The following is a 17,488-nucleotide window of genomic DNA, read 5'->3' on the forward strand; positions in this document are numbered from 1 at the left end:
TCCTCCTGGCTGTGATGATTTTATAAATCTTTTTAACTTCAAAAAGAAAAAAAAAAGCACACATTCATGTAATGGGATACTGTGCTGCTGTTATTCCACATTCTGATCTGGAACACTCACCAAAGCAATATTGTATGAAAAGGAAGATGCAGGACAGTATATTTTACTACCACTGTGAAAAAGAAATGTATATATAACTTTTTTAATCTCTGGAAGGGTATATGAAAAACTGCTTACTGGTTGATTGTAGGAAAGGGGATCAGATGGCTGGAGAATGGGTGTGAGGGAAACCTACATTTTATTCTACACCTTGTATTAGTTTGGTTTCAAAAACTGTGTGTATGCATTATCTAGATAAACATCAGTTGTAACAGTGCATACAGGTGTGACATATTCATGGTCTCTCTCACTGAGCTCCTGTACCATTGGTGTAATATCATCACCTCAAGTCGGATGCTCCTGTGGCTCCACGGGAACTGCTGGCCTGGCTAGTTTGTAAGATGGTGGCTGGGGCTCTGGCTGTTCCAGGTCAGCGAGTGTCAGGGTGCTTTGGGGCGGTGGATTCTAGGCAGGATGCAGAGACAGATATCCGGATTTTTAAGTAAGAAAGGACCACAAGGATGTGGGGGCTAATGAGACCCAGATGGAATTCTCAGTCTTGACTCCAATATTTCCAGAGGGAAAAATGTGTCTGGACTTAAGGCAAGTCCCTGCATCTACACCCATGTCACAATAGGGAGAAATGAATTTCATCCAGCAAGTGTTTTACAGGCCTTGCTGTGCACTCAGCACCAATGTGGGGGATTTGGGGTACAGAGAGAGAAGCAAGCCTTTCTCCTGGGAAAAGACCACAGAATGGGTGTGATTTCATGGTTTTAGGAGGGCCGCACTCCCCCAGATGCCTCCCGCTCCTTCTGGAGATCTGCTCCGGCAGCTTCATTTGGTTAAACCATGGATTTGATCCCTATGGAACTCATCTCTCCTAGGAGGGGTCAGAGTTTAGGCAAGTCTTCCAAAGGTTTCCCAAATCCTTACTAGAAAGGCCCTTTTCAAAGACCCTCTGAGGTTCTGTCCTTGCTCACTGGTCAGTGAGCATCTGCTGTGGGCCCTCTAGCACATTCAGGAAATACCATTTATTTCCTGAACTCTCCATGTGCTTTGCATGCCTCTGGGCCTTCGCATATGCTGTTCCATCTGTCTGGAATGCATTACCTCTTTCTAGGCTCAGTTCAGGTTTCCCTGTTGCTGGGAGGCCTCACCTGTCCAGGCCCAGGCATCCACCTGGCTGCCCCCATCCCGATCCCCAACCTCACCCCAGGGCACAGACCTGATCTCTCCTGACGACAGGAATCAGAAGGACCAGTGTCCATATCCAGCTTTGCCACTTCTGCCAGAATACCATAGGTACTTAATAAAGTCTAGCTCCCTTCTGGCCCTCACATCTCCAGAGCATGCATTAATGATTTGTGTTTACCCAAGCACCTTCCTTTTACACGCTGAGCTTAAATAATAGGCACAGTGTTTGCTAAATGACTGAGTGATTTAACAGGCAAGGGAAAGATGTTTCTAAGCTTCCAGAAGTGAGACTGAGGACATCCAGTGCCCAGGGAGGCAGGGAGAGGTTATCCTGTGCCAGTGTTGACGTAGGGGGTACAGATGAGACTGTCATGATTACTAAATCCACTGAACACTTACCATGTGGCAGGTGTTTCACAGCACAGTCTCATTTAATCCTCACAAAGACCCAGTAAGGTCTCTTAAAAAAAAATTATTTTCATTCGTTTCAGAGAGGGAAACTGGATCAAAGAAGTGAAGTCATTTCCTGGGGTCACAGAGAGCTCACAAGTGGCAGGCCAGGACTGAAAGCCAGTCCACTGCCTGCACAGGCCTGAACTCCCACCACAACCTAGCCTGCACCCTGCCAGGCTCAAGCAAGTACCAGGAGCTGGGTGCTCTGGCTTGAAGCCCTGCCCTTGCCTTCCCTTTGCCATGGCCTTCCTCTGCCTGGCCACACTTTTCCCATGCCCCACTTCCCCACAGGTATCCCACCTGCCTCCAAGCTGTGCATCCCCTCTCACCATGCGCAGTCCACCAGCTGCCCAGGAGGTCCCCGGGGTCCCCAGTGTCCAGGACAGTGGTGGGCAGAGGGCCCTAGTGCCTCTCGGCAGGGCTTGTAGCTGAGCATGGTGCACAGCGCTGATCCTAACCAAGTTTGCCAGCCCAGCTTTTCTCATGGCTCCCACACAATGGGCTGCTTTGTGCCCACCTGCCGATAATGCTTAATTAGGCAAGGAGTTGATTAATTTGAGGTAATTGACAGCTAATTAGAGGCCCACAGGCTCATTAACTTGACATCTTGTCTTTGTGAATTGGCTGACTTAGGGTCAGGTGATGCAAGCCGTTGCTCTGTCCCTCCCCAGCCCTGCAGGCTGAGGTGATCACCTGCGGGAGGGCTGGGTAGGCCTGAGGTTCAGGTGGGGCAGTTCCAAGGCCACGGATAGAGGAACCAAGGCAGGAAGGAGGAAGGGTCACGGGTGAATGGAGGTGTGTGCCTGCACCTTAGGGAAGAGGGGCTCAGAGGAATGGGGGGCTCATGAGCACAGCATAGAGGCTGAGGCACCGAACAGAGGTGGGAGGCGATTAACAGGGAAGGGGAACTTCTGGTATCCACGCAGAGAGGAGGGTTAGAGGGAGGGAGGTGTATGGTGAAGACTATTGGTAATAAGTATAGGCTTTGAAGTGAGATACACCTGGGGTTGAATCCCAGCTATCCTAACCAGCTAGGTGACCATGAAGGAGTTAATCTCTAAACCTCAGGCTTCTTATCTGTAAAACTGTAATAATAATAATGTTGTCAGGCAGCTGTGTCTGGGGAGGTCTCTTCCTGCACATTAGGTGAAACCTCAACTTGGATGGGGGAGGGTTCTTGACTGATCAAGAAAGAATTCTAGAGCAGGTCTGACAAGTGTAGGAAGGAAGGAATCATTAAAGCAAGAGCAACAGTGAAGGGCAGCAGCCATTCAGGCAGCAGAGAGCAAGAAGAGCCGAGGGAAGACAGGTTATTCCTTTGAACTCCTGCTTGGCATAGGGCAGATCCCTTGCCAACTCCTGAGGTCAGGGTTATCTGGTGTCCAGCGTCCACTTGACTCCACAGTGCAGGAACTAAGTCCCTACCACCCCAAGATCTGGGGGAGCTGCTGGGTACTGGATGGAGTTTATGTTCTGAGAACTTCCCAAAGGCAATGAAAAGATATTTTCGAGCAGGCTACTACAGAGCATGACGGTACAGTGGCAGTCCTGTCCAGGTCACCCAGGTGGTGGGAACTTGCAAGCCCAAATCAGAGATCTCAGTAGCCCTTCCCTAGTTGTCTGAAGTTGGACAGAGAGAGTGAAGACTTGTGCTAAAATCAAGAAAATACAATGAAACAGCGAAGTAACAAAGACACCATTGGAAGAGCACAGAGACAAAGTGCAATAAGGTGGGCAAGTGAGAAGTCTTTATTTAAGGCAAAGTACACACTCGCAGAAAGGCAAGTGCAGGCAACTTCAGAGAGGAGGCATGATTAAAGTCTTAGGAGTCTTTTAAGGCTCTCAAGAATGGGGCTAAGGGCCAGGGGATGTGTAAGCTTGACACAGTCTCATGATGTCACCATCCATAGTCAGTCCTCCAGATAATCTGTAAGATAAACTTAACACAAGGAATTTATTGGTCCTGTTCTTCTCCAAGATAGTGGTTTCTTCAAACAGTGGGGACATATCATTTAGGACTACTTGCCCTGCCTTAAGATAGGCTTGGTTATTGGTTGATTACCATAAAATGTTAGGAATCTTACCTCCTATTCTCTGTTTTTTAAAATGAAATCTTAGCCTTAAGATGGTGTCCCTCCTATTCTTACTATACTGTTTATATCTCAGCATTTGTCATCACAGGCAGTAAAAGTTACTCATGATGCTTGTCCATATCCCTGCCCTACCTCAATAGCACCTACCTTACAAGACTGTTGTGAAGAGTACATGAGACGTTTAAGTAAAGGATTTAGACCAGTAACTGGAGGATTGGCAAATGCTCTTGTAAACGTTTGCCACTCTTGGCAGCAGGAAGGAATGACAAGAAAATAAGGTAAGTGGGTGGGATAGTTTGTACGGAGGCAACAGTAGTCCCCTTCCAAGAGGAGCTGCTGTTACTCTGCAAAAATAGTGCACACCTGGTAACAGCATTATTGAGGGTGTGGGGGGAAGATCTCATTGTTACAACCACTTTAGGGGGGGCTATTCAGCAATATGTATTAAATTAAATATATTAAATATTATATATTAAGAAATACATGTGGCCCTTGACCCAGCAATTCCCTCACTGGTAATCTATCCTACAGATACATTTGTATATGCATAAGGATTTAAATATAAGAATATTTGTTCATCACAACATAGTTTGTAGCAGCAAAAGACTGGAAACAACCTAAATGTCCCTCATAAGGACTGGCTAAATAAATAATGGTACGTCCACACAGTGGGATAGTTTGTAGTTGTGAAGTCTGTATGTGCCAATCTGAACAAGATTCAAGTTAAACTAGTGGGAAAAAAAGCAAGATGTAGGACAGTCTGTAGCTCCCACAATCTGGTAGCTAGTAGTTTGAGGGTCAGGGGATGGAAAGGGATGTAGCTTTCACAATCTGCTCATTTTAAGTATGGCTTGTATTTATTATTTTTTTCAAAAACCATTGTAAAACTAAAAAGTAATAGGATCTTTTTTCCAAAGGAAAGCTAACTTCATAAGCAGAAATCCAAATTCATAACCAGAGTGATTGTGGTTGAACTGGGGGGGGGTCCAATCCTACCCACTTAGTTCCTTCCTCCCCTCCCCTAAAAGTTCTAAGAGGCTTTGAAGATCATCTAGAGTCTAGTGCTGTACAAAGGAACTTTCTTTGATGATGGAAATATATGTAGTTCTGCACATCCAGTAGAGTAGTCAGTAGCCATATGTGGCTACTAAGCCATTGAAATGTGGTTAGTGCAACAAACTGAATTTTCATTTTACTTACTTTCAATTTAAATATAATAGCTACATGTGGCTAATGGCTACCTATTTAGATAGTACAGAAATCTCATCAAAGGACTGAAAAACCAAGTCATCCCCACCCTCAATCTAAGGGAATGGCAAACCCAGAGAGATTATTATCAGCAACATCGATAGCTCCAGAGTTACCTACCATGTAGACACAGACTGTTTGCTAGAGTGGGTGGTGCTCGAACTTTAGAATGGTCCTGAGAAACTTGGAAATAGAACTGGAGGTCTTTTCTAGCAGAATTGAAATTGCAATGGACAGAAAAAAGTCAGAGATGCCAGTAGCTCACCTGGAATGCCAGTTCTTTTAGAAAGATCACCTGAATGACAAATGAGTCAAAAAGCACATTTTTGGCTTTGAGATCACTGATCAGCTCAAGCTGAGAAGGATTTAATAATGCCTTAGGTGACTGGAAGTCATGGATTCAGACATTCATTTGACAACTGTGCACTGAGCACCTACTAAGTGTCAGGTTATGGAATAACAGGGAAACACAGACCAGGTGATGGCCCTGAAGCAGCCCACAGTCTGAGGACTGAATTCACAGAGATGAGGGAACAGAGATTATGCTCCATCACAAGGAAACCCAAACTTAGGGGTGTCTGGGACACTTGGAATTTGACAGCCCTTCCCCAGATCAAGGTCACAGAGTGAGGGAACAGAACAGGGTTCCCCAGCCTTATGCTCAGTTACTGGTGGACTATGGAAGGTACCTGCTAAAGGAACATGTTAAATAGCTTGGAACCCAGGATCAGTCTGAGATCCTCTAGATCCTCCTGTGTTATTCTCCCAAATTGCCTCCATGGGGTTGTGGTAGTTTTTATCAGTTCCTTTTAGAGGCACAGAGGACCCTAAATTCATTTGTCTTAACTGAGGCATAGTTTACACACAGTAAAACACACAATTTATTAAATGCACAACCTGATGAGTATTTTACACACATGCTCACACAAATAAATTCCTATGTAGCCACTACTCAGATCAAGATAGAAAACATTTCCTTTACTCCAGAAGGCTCCAGTGTTCCCATTCCCTGTCAGTAACATAAGACTTTAACTACCATAGCTTATGACCTCTACCATCCTAGATTAGTTTAACCTATTCTAGAATTTCATGAATTATTTAAGTGTCTTAATTATCTCATTATTGTTTGTGAGATTCACCCATGTTACTGTGTGAAGCACAGTAGTGCTTTTTGTCAACTGAAATTCTATTATATGAATGTATGATCATTTATTCATTCTCTTATTGAACATTTGTGTTTTTGCTAATTTTTGACTCATATGAATAAAGTTGCTATTGCATCAAAAATAATAAAACATTAGGAATACATTTAACCAAGGAGGTGTCAGACCTTACTCTGAAAACTCTAAGACATTGATGAAAGAAATCAAAGGCAACACAAATTAATGGAAAGATATACCATGTTCATGGATTGGAAGAACTAATATTGCTAAAATATCCATACTACCAAAGCAATCTATAGATTTAATGCAATCCCTTTCAAAATGCCAACAGTATTTGTCATAAAACGAGAACAAATTATCCTAAAAATATTTGTATGGAACCAAAAAGACCCCATATAGTCAAAGCAATCTTGAAAAAGAAGAACAAATCTGGAGGTAATATGCTATCTGATTTCAAACTATACTACAAAGCTATAGTAATCAAGACAATATGGTACTGGCACAAAAACAGATCAATATAATAGAGAGCCCAGAAATAAATCCAAACATATATGGTCAATTAATCTATGACAAAGGAGACAAAAATATACAGTGGGGAAAAAGTCTCTTCAATAGTTGGTGTTGGGAAAACTGGACAGTCACATAAAAAAGAATGAAACTGGACCACTTTCTTATACCATACACAAAAATAAACTTGAAATGGATTAAAGACCTAAATGTAAGACCCTGAAACCAAAAACTGCTGAAAGAGAACATAGACAGTAAACTCTTGGACATGGGCCTTAGCAATTTTTTCTGGGCATATCTCCTCAAGCAATAGAAATGAAAGCAAAAATAAGCAAGTGGGACTACATCAAACAAAAGCCTCTACAAAGTAAAGGAAACCATCAACAAGATGAAAAGACAACCTACTGAATGGGTGAATATATTGCAAATGATATATCTGATAAGGGATTAATATCTGAAATATATAATGAACTCATAGAAACCACACACACGCACACACAAAACAAATAATCCAATTAAAAAAATGGGCAGAGGACCTGAAAAGACATTTTTCCAAAAAATACATACAGATGACTAACAGACACATGAAAAGATGCTCAACATCACTGATCATCAGGGAAATGTAAATCAAAACCACAGTGAGATATCACTTCACACCAGTCAAAAGCCTAGTATCAAACAATAATGACAAGGGTTGGCAAGCATATGGAGAAAAAGGAAGCCTGTGCATTGTTGGTGGGAATGTAAAATGGTATCACTATGGAAAACAGTATGTAGGTTCTTAAAAAATTTTTAAATACAAATACCATATGACTCAGTAATTCACTTCTGGGAATTTACCCAAAGAAAACAAAAACACTAATTTGAAAAGATACATGCATTCCTATGTTTACTGCAGCATTATTCATAGTAGCTGAGATGTGGAAGCAACCTGTGTCTATTGATAGATGAATGGATAGAGCAGATGTAGTGTGTGTGTATACACACACACACTAGAATATTACTCAGCCATTAAAAAAAAATGAAATCTTGGTATCTTCAGCAACATGGTTGGACCTAGAGGGTAATATACTAAGTGAAATAAATCAGAAAAAGACAAATGCCATGATTTCACTTACATGTGAAATCTAAAAAACAAAATGAACCAAAACAGAAATAGACTCAAATACACAGACCAAACTGGTGGTTGCCACAGGGGAGAGGGGTAGGGGGATGGGCAAAATAGGTGAAGGGGATAAAGAGGTACACACTTCCAATTATACGATAAATAAGTCATGAGGATAAAAAATTTAGCATAGGGAATATGGTCAATAATATTGTAATAACTTTGTATGGTGACAGATGGTAACTACACTTACTGTGAGCATTTTGTAATGTAGATACTTAAATCACAATGTTATACACATGAAACGAATATAATATTTTATATTAACTATACTTCTTCAATAAAAAAATATTTAAAAAATTAAAGTCGCTATCAACATTCTTGCACATGTCTTTTAGTGGATGTTAGCACTGATTTCTGGCGGGTATATATCAAGAAGTGGAATTAACAAAGACTGTATTTCTAAATGTTGCAAGAACTTGGTGACTCCACCTTCCCATCAGTGAGGCTTCGAAGTAGGGGTGGGAAGTCCATTTTGGGAATCCTCTTGGGGAACTGTGTGCCCCCTTTGGCTGTGGAGAGGAGAGTAACATATCGGTAAAGAAAGCTGCAGGGAGAGGTCAAGCAAAGAACCCCAACATGGTTCTCCAATCCAGACCATATTACAGTGACATCAAAAGTGTGTCTACATAATAGGAGATGGGAGAACAGGTGAGCTTAGGAACACAGGGGCCTTTGTTTTGTAGGGTGGAGCATGTGTAAGGAAGAAGCACAAACAACTAAAGGTCTCAGCAGATTTGTTTGTTTTAGTTCATCCCATGGAAAATAAAATTTCTAAGTCCTCCACTCTGCTTCTGCTTTTACATAACCAAAAGGGTAAAGAAAAATGTTTTTGGTAATCCAAATATAAAGCCCAGTATTTGCCCCCTACACTTCCAGCCCTGCAGAAGGCTCCCTCGAGTTCCTTCCCAGTCAGTCCACCACAAGGGTAACTGCTATTCTGACTTCCATCATCATAAACTAGTTTGTGCCTGTTTTTGAACTGTACTCATGTGGAATCTGGCAGTTTATGTCAACATTTACTGAGCATTTATTGTTGTATGTCAAATACATTGCTAATATTATCAAACAGTATCTCCCTTGATCCTTCCAACAACTCCTTTAACTTCTTAGTATTTAAGAATACTATCTGAGGCCAGGAAGTTTTAAGTAGCAGAGTTGGGTCCACACTGGAGTGAACATCCATCCCATTAGCAGGACTGTCTCTTATCCTGGGGAACCTCTGAGTCCCTAGAAAACTGGACAGTTAGTCACCCTAATTCAGACCTGGACTGGACTCAAAATATGGGCTCTAATCATCAGGCTGGGCTCCTTTCCTTTAGCTTAAGATTCCTCTGACAGTACCTATATGGTTAGCACAATCTCATGGGGATGCTCTGTCTTAAAAACACTTGATATCGGGATTTTACTTGGTTTTATTTTTTGTTTGTTTGTTTCTTGGTTTTGTTTCATGTTAAAGAAAAGATTTCACTGAAAGTAGATCCAAGTGGGGTCAGAACAAAATTAACTCATATTAAAAGGGAATTCTAGCATATTAATCCATCAAACAAGGACTTATTCAGCAATCATGCACTGAAAAAGAATTTTAAGCCTTCAAGAAGTTTATAATTTACTTGGGGAGTTAAGAGTAGAGTTTGGAATAAAATTAGAGGGTAATAAACAGTAATCATAAATGCCCATATCTGAGGGCTTACTATGTCTGAGGAACCTTACATATTCTATCTCATTTAATCTTCACGGTTCAGCTATGAGATATGTATGTTATACCTATTTTAGACAAGGAAACCAGGCTTGGTGAGGTTAAGTGATCTGCTAAAGAGAGAAATCATCAAGCTGTTCACCTAAGATTTTTATACCTGATGTAAACGAGTTATACCTCAGAGCAGTGTTTATTGAATGACAAAACACTGAAGATGGGGAAAAATTTCCTTTCCCCTATTCTTGAATATCCTCTTCCCAAAAGTTTTGGACAAAGTTTAAAAAAATGTGTTTTGGACTTTTTTATTTTAGTAATTCAGGTCAAATGGCAATTTTAGCCTCAATAATTTAAGTGTTATTAGGCACAGCTTGTGGCTGTGAAGTCAGAGCCCAGCCTTGCAGAGGGGGCCTGGATCTGACACAGGCCAATGGGCTGGCACCACTGGGTTAGCCCCCGGACAGCACACAGCCCATAGTCTGGCTCCAGGCTTCTTGCTGCAGTCAGTCCTGCCGGGAACACACAAGGGTATTTGTCCCCCAGGTCCTCAAGGACAGCTCCTCTGTCTCCCCCAACACACCCCAAACCTTATCTCCTCCTTCAACCTCCTGACCCTGCCACCCATTTCTGCTTTCCAGGTCTGCAGGCCCCCACCCGGAGGCACCTTCATCATTCCTTCCTGACCTGTCGGCTTTCATTTTCCTAGGATGAATCACATTTGACAATCTCCTGCCCATATTTCTAAGCTCCCTGGGTCTTGCCGTGCTTATTTCTGTCCTCTCTGAGGTTTCTAACACCAATCATCTGCAGGTTTCATTAGCATGCTGTTTACCCCTGTCTTTCAGATCATTAATGAAGATGTGTAGTGAGACACCCATCCTCATGGCCCCCACCTCATGCCCCCCTACACCCCGTGCTGCTGGAATCATTATCCTTCCTGGTGTGACAGGGTCAGAACCAAACCAATTTGCATCAATCTTTGGTGATGCTGTGAAGTGTCGCCTGCCCTGTAATCCTGCTGTAACAACTGCTTCAGCTGTCTGTTCTCAAGTGCTGCTTTCTTCTTCAGAGGGCTGATCGGGTCTGGCCAGCCAGCGCTTGCGTCTGAAAGCCACGGAGCTAATGGGACGGTCTGGAAGGATTCAGGACTTCACGTGACTGACATTTTCCCTTTTTTGCTATCCTGAGCTGGGCCGAAAGTAGCACCTCTTTGGGAAGCAGGATGGACAAGTGTACATACTGGTGAAGTGCAGGAGATGTGGGTGTGGCAGGCACAGAATTTTTCTTACTCATCATGACATCTATTTCTGTTGAAAGAAAATGAGGGGCAAGTACTCATTAGGTTCCTCCAAGGCCTAGTCAGATGCCTGGGCTTGTGTATTCCAGGTGCTTGGGGCTGGGGTGAGAGAGTCATTCCTTGGGGACTAGGTTCACTCTTCCCCATGATTTTGTATGTCATCTGGCCCTGATGCTTTTATCTCTTCTTTACCAGTTCCATGACTCTGCTTTTCATTTGTCAGGAAAGCTGACTTTACATATACACACTTGTCTCCCAATAATGGTGAGAACCACCTCCTACACACCCCTTGTGTCCCTCAGATCCCAGCTTGTACAGAGAGCTGTTCATCCCCTTGCCTGGTGGTGCAAGGCCTCTGGCTGGCTGGCCGTGATGAAAATGTGGTATCATTCCAGACTCTGTCCTGACCCAGGCTTCGTCCTCTGACTGCAACTCTTTTTTTTTTTCCTCCTCTTCCATTAGGGGAAGTTGAAGGTGAGCAGGGAGAAAGCAGAGAAGGAAACTCTCCCAGACCCAGCCTCTGAAATCATGTTTGACATGCCCCAGAGATGGGAAAATTCAACCTTAAGAGGCTACAGCAAAATTAGGTGCGATATATGTTTCTCAGTATAAGTATGGACTGAGGAAAAAGAACTATTTTGCAAGATTGAATATCTACTATGCAAACATTTTTTTGTTCTGGAGCAAAGCCTCTGTAGAGTGTGTGCTGGGGGGTGGGCCCGTGGTACTAGGTGTGCTTTGGGAACAGGTAATTTCATCTACTGTGTATGATGGAGTAGAGTCTAGGGCAGGGCGACAGATGCTTAGGAGGCTCTCAGTAAATACTTAGCAGTTTACAGATTGATAGACATTTTCATATATGAGAACAAATTTCATGACTATAAACAAATGTCGCTGATGAACTCTGCATATGTGTGTGTATACATGCACGTTAATAGGCTGGGCTAAGAGGCAGGGCATTTCGAGCCCTGTATACTCGATACCTAGCTCCAGAGGCTTTTTTATCCCTATATTACAAACACAATACATGCTTCTGTAGAGTTTAGAAAATATAGAGGAAAATGAAAATTGCCCATAATCGTCCAACCAGGCAGCAAGCACTGTTATCACCTTGGTCTAGATCCTTCCAATTTCCTCCTCACATGTTAGAGGTCATGTTGCATTTATAATTTTACATCTTGCTATTTTCACTTGTCCTTACGACACACCATTTCTTCCATGACATTGTAACCTCTTGGCAAATATACTAAGTGGCTGCATAATAGGCATAATTTATTGGATGGTTACAGGTCTGAAGGAACTTTGGGCCAGTCGGTTTGGGGGAAGTGGAGCTGTGAGGGAAGCAAGGGATGAGGATCACTGGGAAGAAGGCAGAGGAGCATCAGAGACAGATGGAGAGAGGCAGGATGCCCAGAAGTTCTCAGAAGCTCGCTTTCCCACGAGCAGTCCATTCCTCAGAGGCCATTTATCCCTCGTGGCCCTGCCCGGGGCTTTGCCGGTGGCTGCAGCCAGTGCTTCTCATTTCCATTCAGCCTAAAGTCACTGACTTTTCCAACTTGACTCTTCTCAGCTGCTCCTTTGTGTGGAGCTGCTGGTTTAGGTCAGCTTGGCTCCTGGGGCTTGGCTGCATCCAGAAGGCCCTGAGACGTGACCTTCAGCCCTGCTTGACCCTGAGGCCTCAGGCTGCACAGCCAGGCCAATGTTCCCAGAGGGCAAAGCTGAGAGGAGGCTGCTAGCGGGCCCAGGCCTGAGTAAACCCTGCTCAGCCCTGAAAGGGAAGCATCTGGAAGAACAATGGAGGGGTTGGGTGGGTGTACAAGGGGGAGGACAGAGCAAAACAAGGAAGGGCATTCCTGTCAATGACTGGAATAGCATGGATGCTCAGAAAGTGTTAGGACCACCAAGGCTAGTGAAGCACAATGACCTGAGGCTTATGCCAAGCTCAGTATCAGCACAGAAACCTGCCAATGCCACAAAGAATACCTTTCCCTCTCTTGTTTTTCAGCAACAAATAGTCTTGATGCTACGGTAGACAGTGTCAACAGCAGAGTTGGCTGGGCGTCCATGCCGGCACGAGCTGCCTCAGAGGAAGAGGGTGGGGGCAGGATAAGCACTCAGTAAACTGTCAGCTCCCCTGAGAGTCGGAGGAATGGGTTCTCTGCTTAACTATCCAGGTAACCCAAAGTTACCCTATTTTCTTTGTAAGGATTATCAATTTTTAACAAATGTGAGTATAATAAAAATTAAATAGTACATTGGATCCGAACTTGTAAAGACATATCCACCAAGCAGTTATATTATTGGTAAAATATGCTATGCATTATTCTAAACACTTGCAGGTAGTAATTTAACCTTCATAACTACCATAGGAGTTGGGAGCCACTCCATAAATGGGTGAACTTAGGCACAAAGAGGTTAAGAGATTGACCAAAGACATATAGCTAGTAGATGGCAGAAACAGGATTTGGACCCAGCAGGCTGACATCAGTGCCTATGCCTTCCCTAACCCCTAATGCTGGGCTGACATTTTAAAGTGGAGAAGGTCTCGAGGACACTGAGAGAAGTGACTTGCACGAGCCCATCCCTGCCTCTTTCAAGATCCACACTCTTTATTATACCTTAAATGAACAACAAGGCTGTCAACACTGAGTGTCGTGGCACAGTCCATTCTTTCTCTCAGTAAATTCTCATTAAGCACCTGTGGTGTGCCAGGTACAATTCTAAGTTCTGTTTATAACCCAAGAAATTAAAGGAGATGGAACAAATTTGGATCAATTCTTTGACAGCTCCCAAAAGTTATTTAAAAATTCAAATCTTATCATTATCTGTGATGGAAGATGGAAAAACAAGGCAACTGTGGCTCTTTGGATCTAGATAATTGTTTTCTGGTATTGGAGGTCTCTTTCTGCAGCAACAAGTACAGGTAAAAAGCAGAAAGCAGAGGGCAGGAAAAAGATGAAAATATGTGTGAGTCCAACTCAGCTCAGAGATTGAGTTTGAGATTCCAGCTGCCACTCCCCCCTGCATTCCTTTGTCCCTGGCTATACCAAGTTCACGGCTGTATGACCCCCAATAGCCTTGGTAATGGGCTGAAATCCTGGGAGAACTGTTTCTGTTTATTAAGTGGCCAACCTCTGAGCCACATGGTGTGTGGCCAGTTGTGGCTTCTTGTCCTCGCAGCTGATGGGCCACTTTTCTGTTTTAAGAAACAGGTATCTTCCAGAAGAAAGAATGGAGATAGCAGGCAGTAGCTGGGGCACAGCCAGTGACACAGAGGCAATGGGTACTGGAAGTAAGGGTCATTTCCAGGTCATGAGCTCTTTGAGAGCAGAATGCACACATGGGCTCCACGTTAACTACGCTTGAGGTCATAACTAATTATACAGGTCTTTGGTATAGTTCCAGGAATGATGCTACAGTTATAGCTGCCCATGATGCCCACATGTAAAAGAAGGGATGAAGGAGAAAAAGGGGACATTAGGCAGGAGGTGGCGAATGAACAGGGTGAAGTGAATAGCTCAAGCAAGGGCTTTCCCTGAGAGTCAGGAGTTTTCAGTGCTTCAGCCTCCAGCCCAGGCAACAGGACCAGGTTGTGACCAGACCAGTTCTCTCAAACCAACTGCCTCTTTCTTCTCTGCCACAGCCCCAGTGTCTGTTTCTCGGAGTTGGAGAAGCACTACAGCAGCTGCTTAGCTGTTTATAGAGACCCTGTCCCCTCACTGTGCTCCTCCGTCATCCCCCACCCCCCCGCATCTGTCCTCAGGTTAGAGTTGTGTGAAGCGGAAGACAATTTGGGGCTTATTAGTGTCCCAGGGAGACATGTAACTTGTGTTGCTGGGACCCGAACAGCAAGAATCTTAGCGGCAAACTCCAGCCGAGAAAAGACTGAGGAATTGTCTCACCTAATTACAAGGAATGGCCCTCTTTGTGTTTGTGATTCCGTACGGTTGTCTGATTGCTTTTGATCGCTTTTCTCCATTTGCTGGCTCAGGCCATGCTGGAATTGTGCTAATTAGAAGAGAAATGGACAAATGGACAGAGTGATCCTGTCAGCCCTGGTTACTGGTAGGGACAAAGCCAAATATTATTCTGAGGCAGTGTTTTGTGAGGACCCTTCTTCCAGCTCTCATTAGCAGGAAGAGGCCCACAGGAGGGGAGTGCTCTGAATTCTTGGCCCGGCTAATGGAGCATTGGGGTGTTCATGTGCTAATTAACAGGCTCTGCCAGCACTGGCACCAACTGGGAGCCTCACGGGTGGACCTGGTGCCACCCGAAGCCCCCAAATGCCCCTGCTCAGGGAAAAAAAGTGTTGGGCAAAGAGTGAGAAGGCTGGTGGACTCTAGGCATAGTCAAGGACACATTCCCGAAGTACAAAATGCTTTAATAGATGGGAAAAGTCAGTAGAGGCCAGTTGGAACTTACCTGGAGAGATCATTGTTTGTCCACTCTCTGGGGGTGGGGTCAGCAGGGCTCTCTATAAAGTAAATGCAGTGAAATAAAGCCCATACAAGGGTTGGGTGGTCTTGTATCTCTCCAAGGATGAAGAAAACAGAAACTGGAGAACATAACCAAGTGCTTGGAGGTGGTATTTATGCAGAAGTTGAGAGCTGGTAAGAGATCATATTATCTGTCCCGTGAGACCATCCACTTGGCCCATATGACCATTTCCTCTTTTCCCCCTTTGCTAGTTTACCTCCCGTGATGCCTTGATCCCAGGGGAAACAGAAGGGATGAGACCATCCTATTGGAAATGAAATGTCTTGGCTTCATTGCAGAGCTCCTGTGGAAGCCCAGACGTCCTTGGTAGCTACTGGGGCAATGGAATGATTTTCAGAAGCTCATTTTCACTGCCCAGAAGACAGAGAAGCTACAATAATCTGTGGCTAGATAACCAAAAACAGGAAGAGTTAGCAAGTGTCCACTTAAAAATATGATAAATGGGTAACAAAAATGAATGACGACATTTTGCTATCAATGCAATTAATATCCTATGAACTTCTAGTGCTTTAGTAATGGAAGGAAAGCCAAGCAAATCAGCAGAGGCCTAACATCTGAGAGACTGAAGTGAGCAAGGAGTAATGAGAATGCTGGTGAGAAAAGATTTGAGTAAGAATTTGAAAGTGTAATTAAACAGAGATCAAGCAATATATGGAGACAAATGAAAACAACTTCTGTGGGATGCAGCAAAGGCAGTTCTAAGAGGAAAGTATATAGCAATCCAGGTCTATTTGAAGAAGGAAGAACAATCCCAAATGAACAGTCTAAAGTTACAATTATTGACACTGGAAAAAGAAGAACAAATGAGGTGCAAAGTCAGCAGAAGGAGGGACATAATAAAGATCAGAGAAGAAATAAATAAAATTGATAAGAATAAAACAATAGAAAAAATTAATGAAACCAAGAGCTGGCTCTTTGAGAAAATAAACAAAACAGATAAACCCCTAGCCAGACTTATTAAGAGAAAAAGAGAATCTACACACATAAACAGAACCAGAAATGAGAAAGGAAAAATCACAACAGACACCACAGAAATACAAAGAATTATTAGAGAATACTATGAAAATCTAACCTAGAAGAAATGGACAACTTTCTAGAAAATAGAACCTTCCAAGACTGACCCAGAAAGAAACAGAAAATCTAAACAGACAAATTACCAGCAATGAAATTGAATTGGTAGTCAAAAAACTACCCAAGAGCAAAACCCCCAGGCCAGATGGATTTACACGGAATTTTATCAGACATACAGAGAAGACATAATACCCATTCTCCTTAAAGTTCCAAAAAATAGAAGAGGAGGGAATACTTCCAAACTCATTCTATGAAGCCAGCATCACTATAATACCAAAACCAGGCAAAGACACCACAAAAAAAGAAAACTATAGACTAATATCCCTGATGAACATAGATGCAAAAATACTCCATAAAATATTAGCAAACTGGATTAAAAAATACATCAAGAGGACCATACATACATGATGATCAAGTGGGATTCATCCCAGGGATGCAAGGACGGTACAACATTCGAAAATCCATCAACATCATCCACCACCACAACAAAAAGGACAAAAACCACATGATCATCTCCATAGATGCTGAAAAAGGATTCCACAAAATTCAACATCCATTCTGATAAAAACTCTCAACAAAATGGGTATAGAGGGCAAGTACCTCAACATAATAAAGGCCATATATGACAAACCCACAGCCAACATCATACTTAAGAGTGAGAAGCTGAAAGCTTTTCCTTTAAGATCAGGAACAAGGACAAGGATGCCCACTCTCCCTGCTTTTATTCAACATAGTCCTGGAGGTCCTAGCCAGAGAAATAAAAGGCATCCAGATTGGCAAGGAAGAAGTCAAACTGTCCCTGTTTGCAGATGACATGATATTGTACATAAAAATCCATAAAGAATCCATTCTAAAACTACTAGCACTAATATCTGAATTCAGCAAAGCTGCAGGATACAAAATTAATACACAGAAATCTGTTGCATTTCTATACACTAACAATGAACTAGCAGGAAGAGAAATCAGGAAAACAATTCCATTCACAATTGTATCAGAAAGAAT

The 17,488-nt window shown here is 43.1% G+C and overlaps 1 protein-coding gene across 1 annotated transcript in view; it reads right to left on the reverse strand.

Annotated features, from left to right (window-relative positions):
* Window positions 1-3,482: 3,482 nt before the first annotated feature.
* The window catches only part of LIN52 (lin-52 DREAM MuvB core complex component), a 190,182-nt gene continuing 176,176 nt past the window's right edge, over window positions 3,483-17,488 (reverse strand). Inside the window, exon 6 of the mRNA XM_057488331.1 lies at window positions 3,483-3,688. Within this exon, the coding sequence (XP_057344314.1) occupies window positions 3,660-3,688 (29 nt within the window). The 3' untranslated portion in view covers window positions 3,483-3,659. The remainder of the gene's footprint in view (window positions 3,689-17,488) is intronic.

This window comes from Manis pentadactyla, chromosome 11 (assembly GCF_030020395.1).
Source record: "Manis pentadactyla isolate mManPen7 chromosome 11, mManPen7.hap1, whole genome shotgun sequence".
In the NCBI taxonomy this organism is placed as follows: domain Eukaryota; kingdom Metazoa; phylum Chordata; class Mammalia; order Pholidota; family Manidae; genus Manis; species Manis pentadactyla.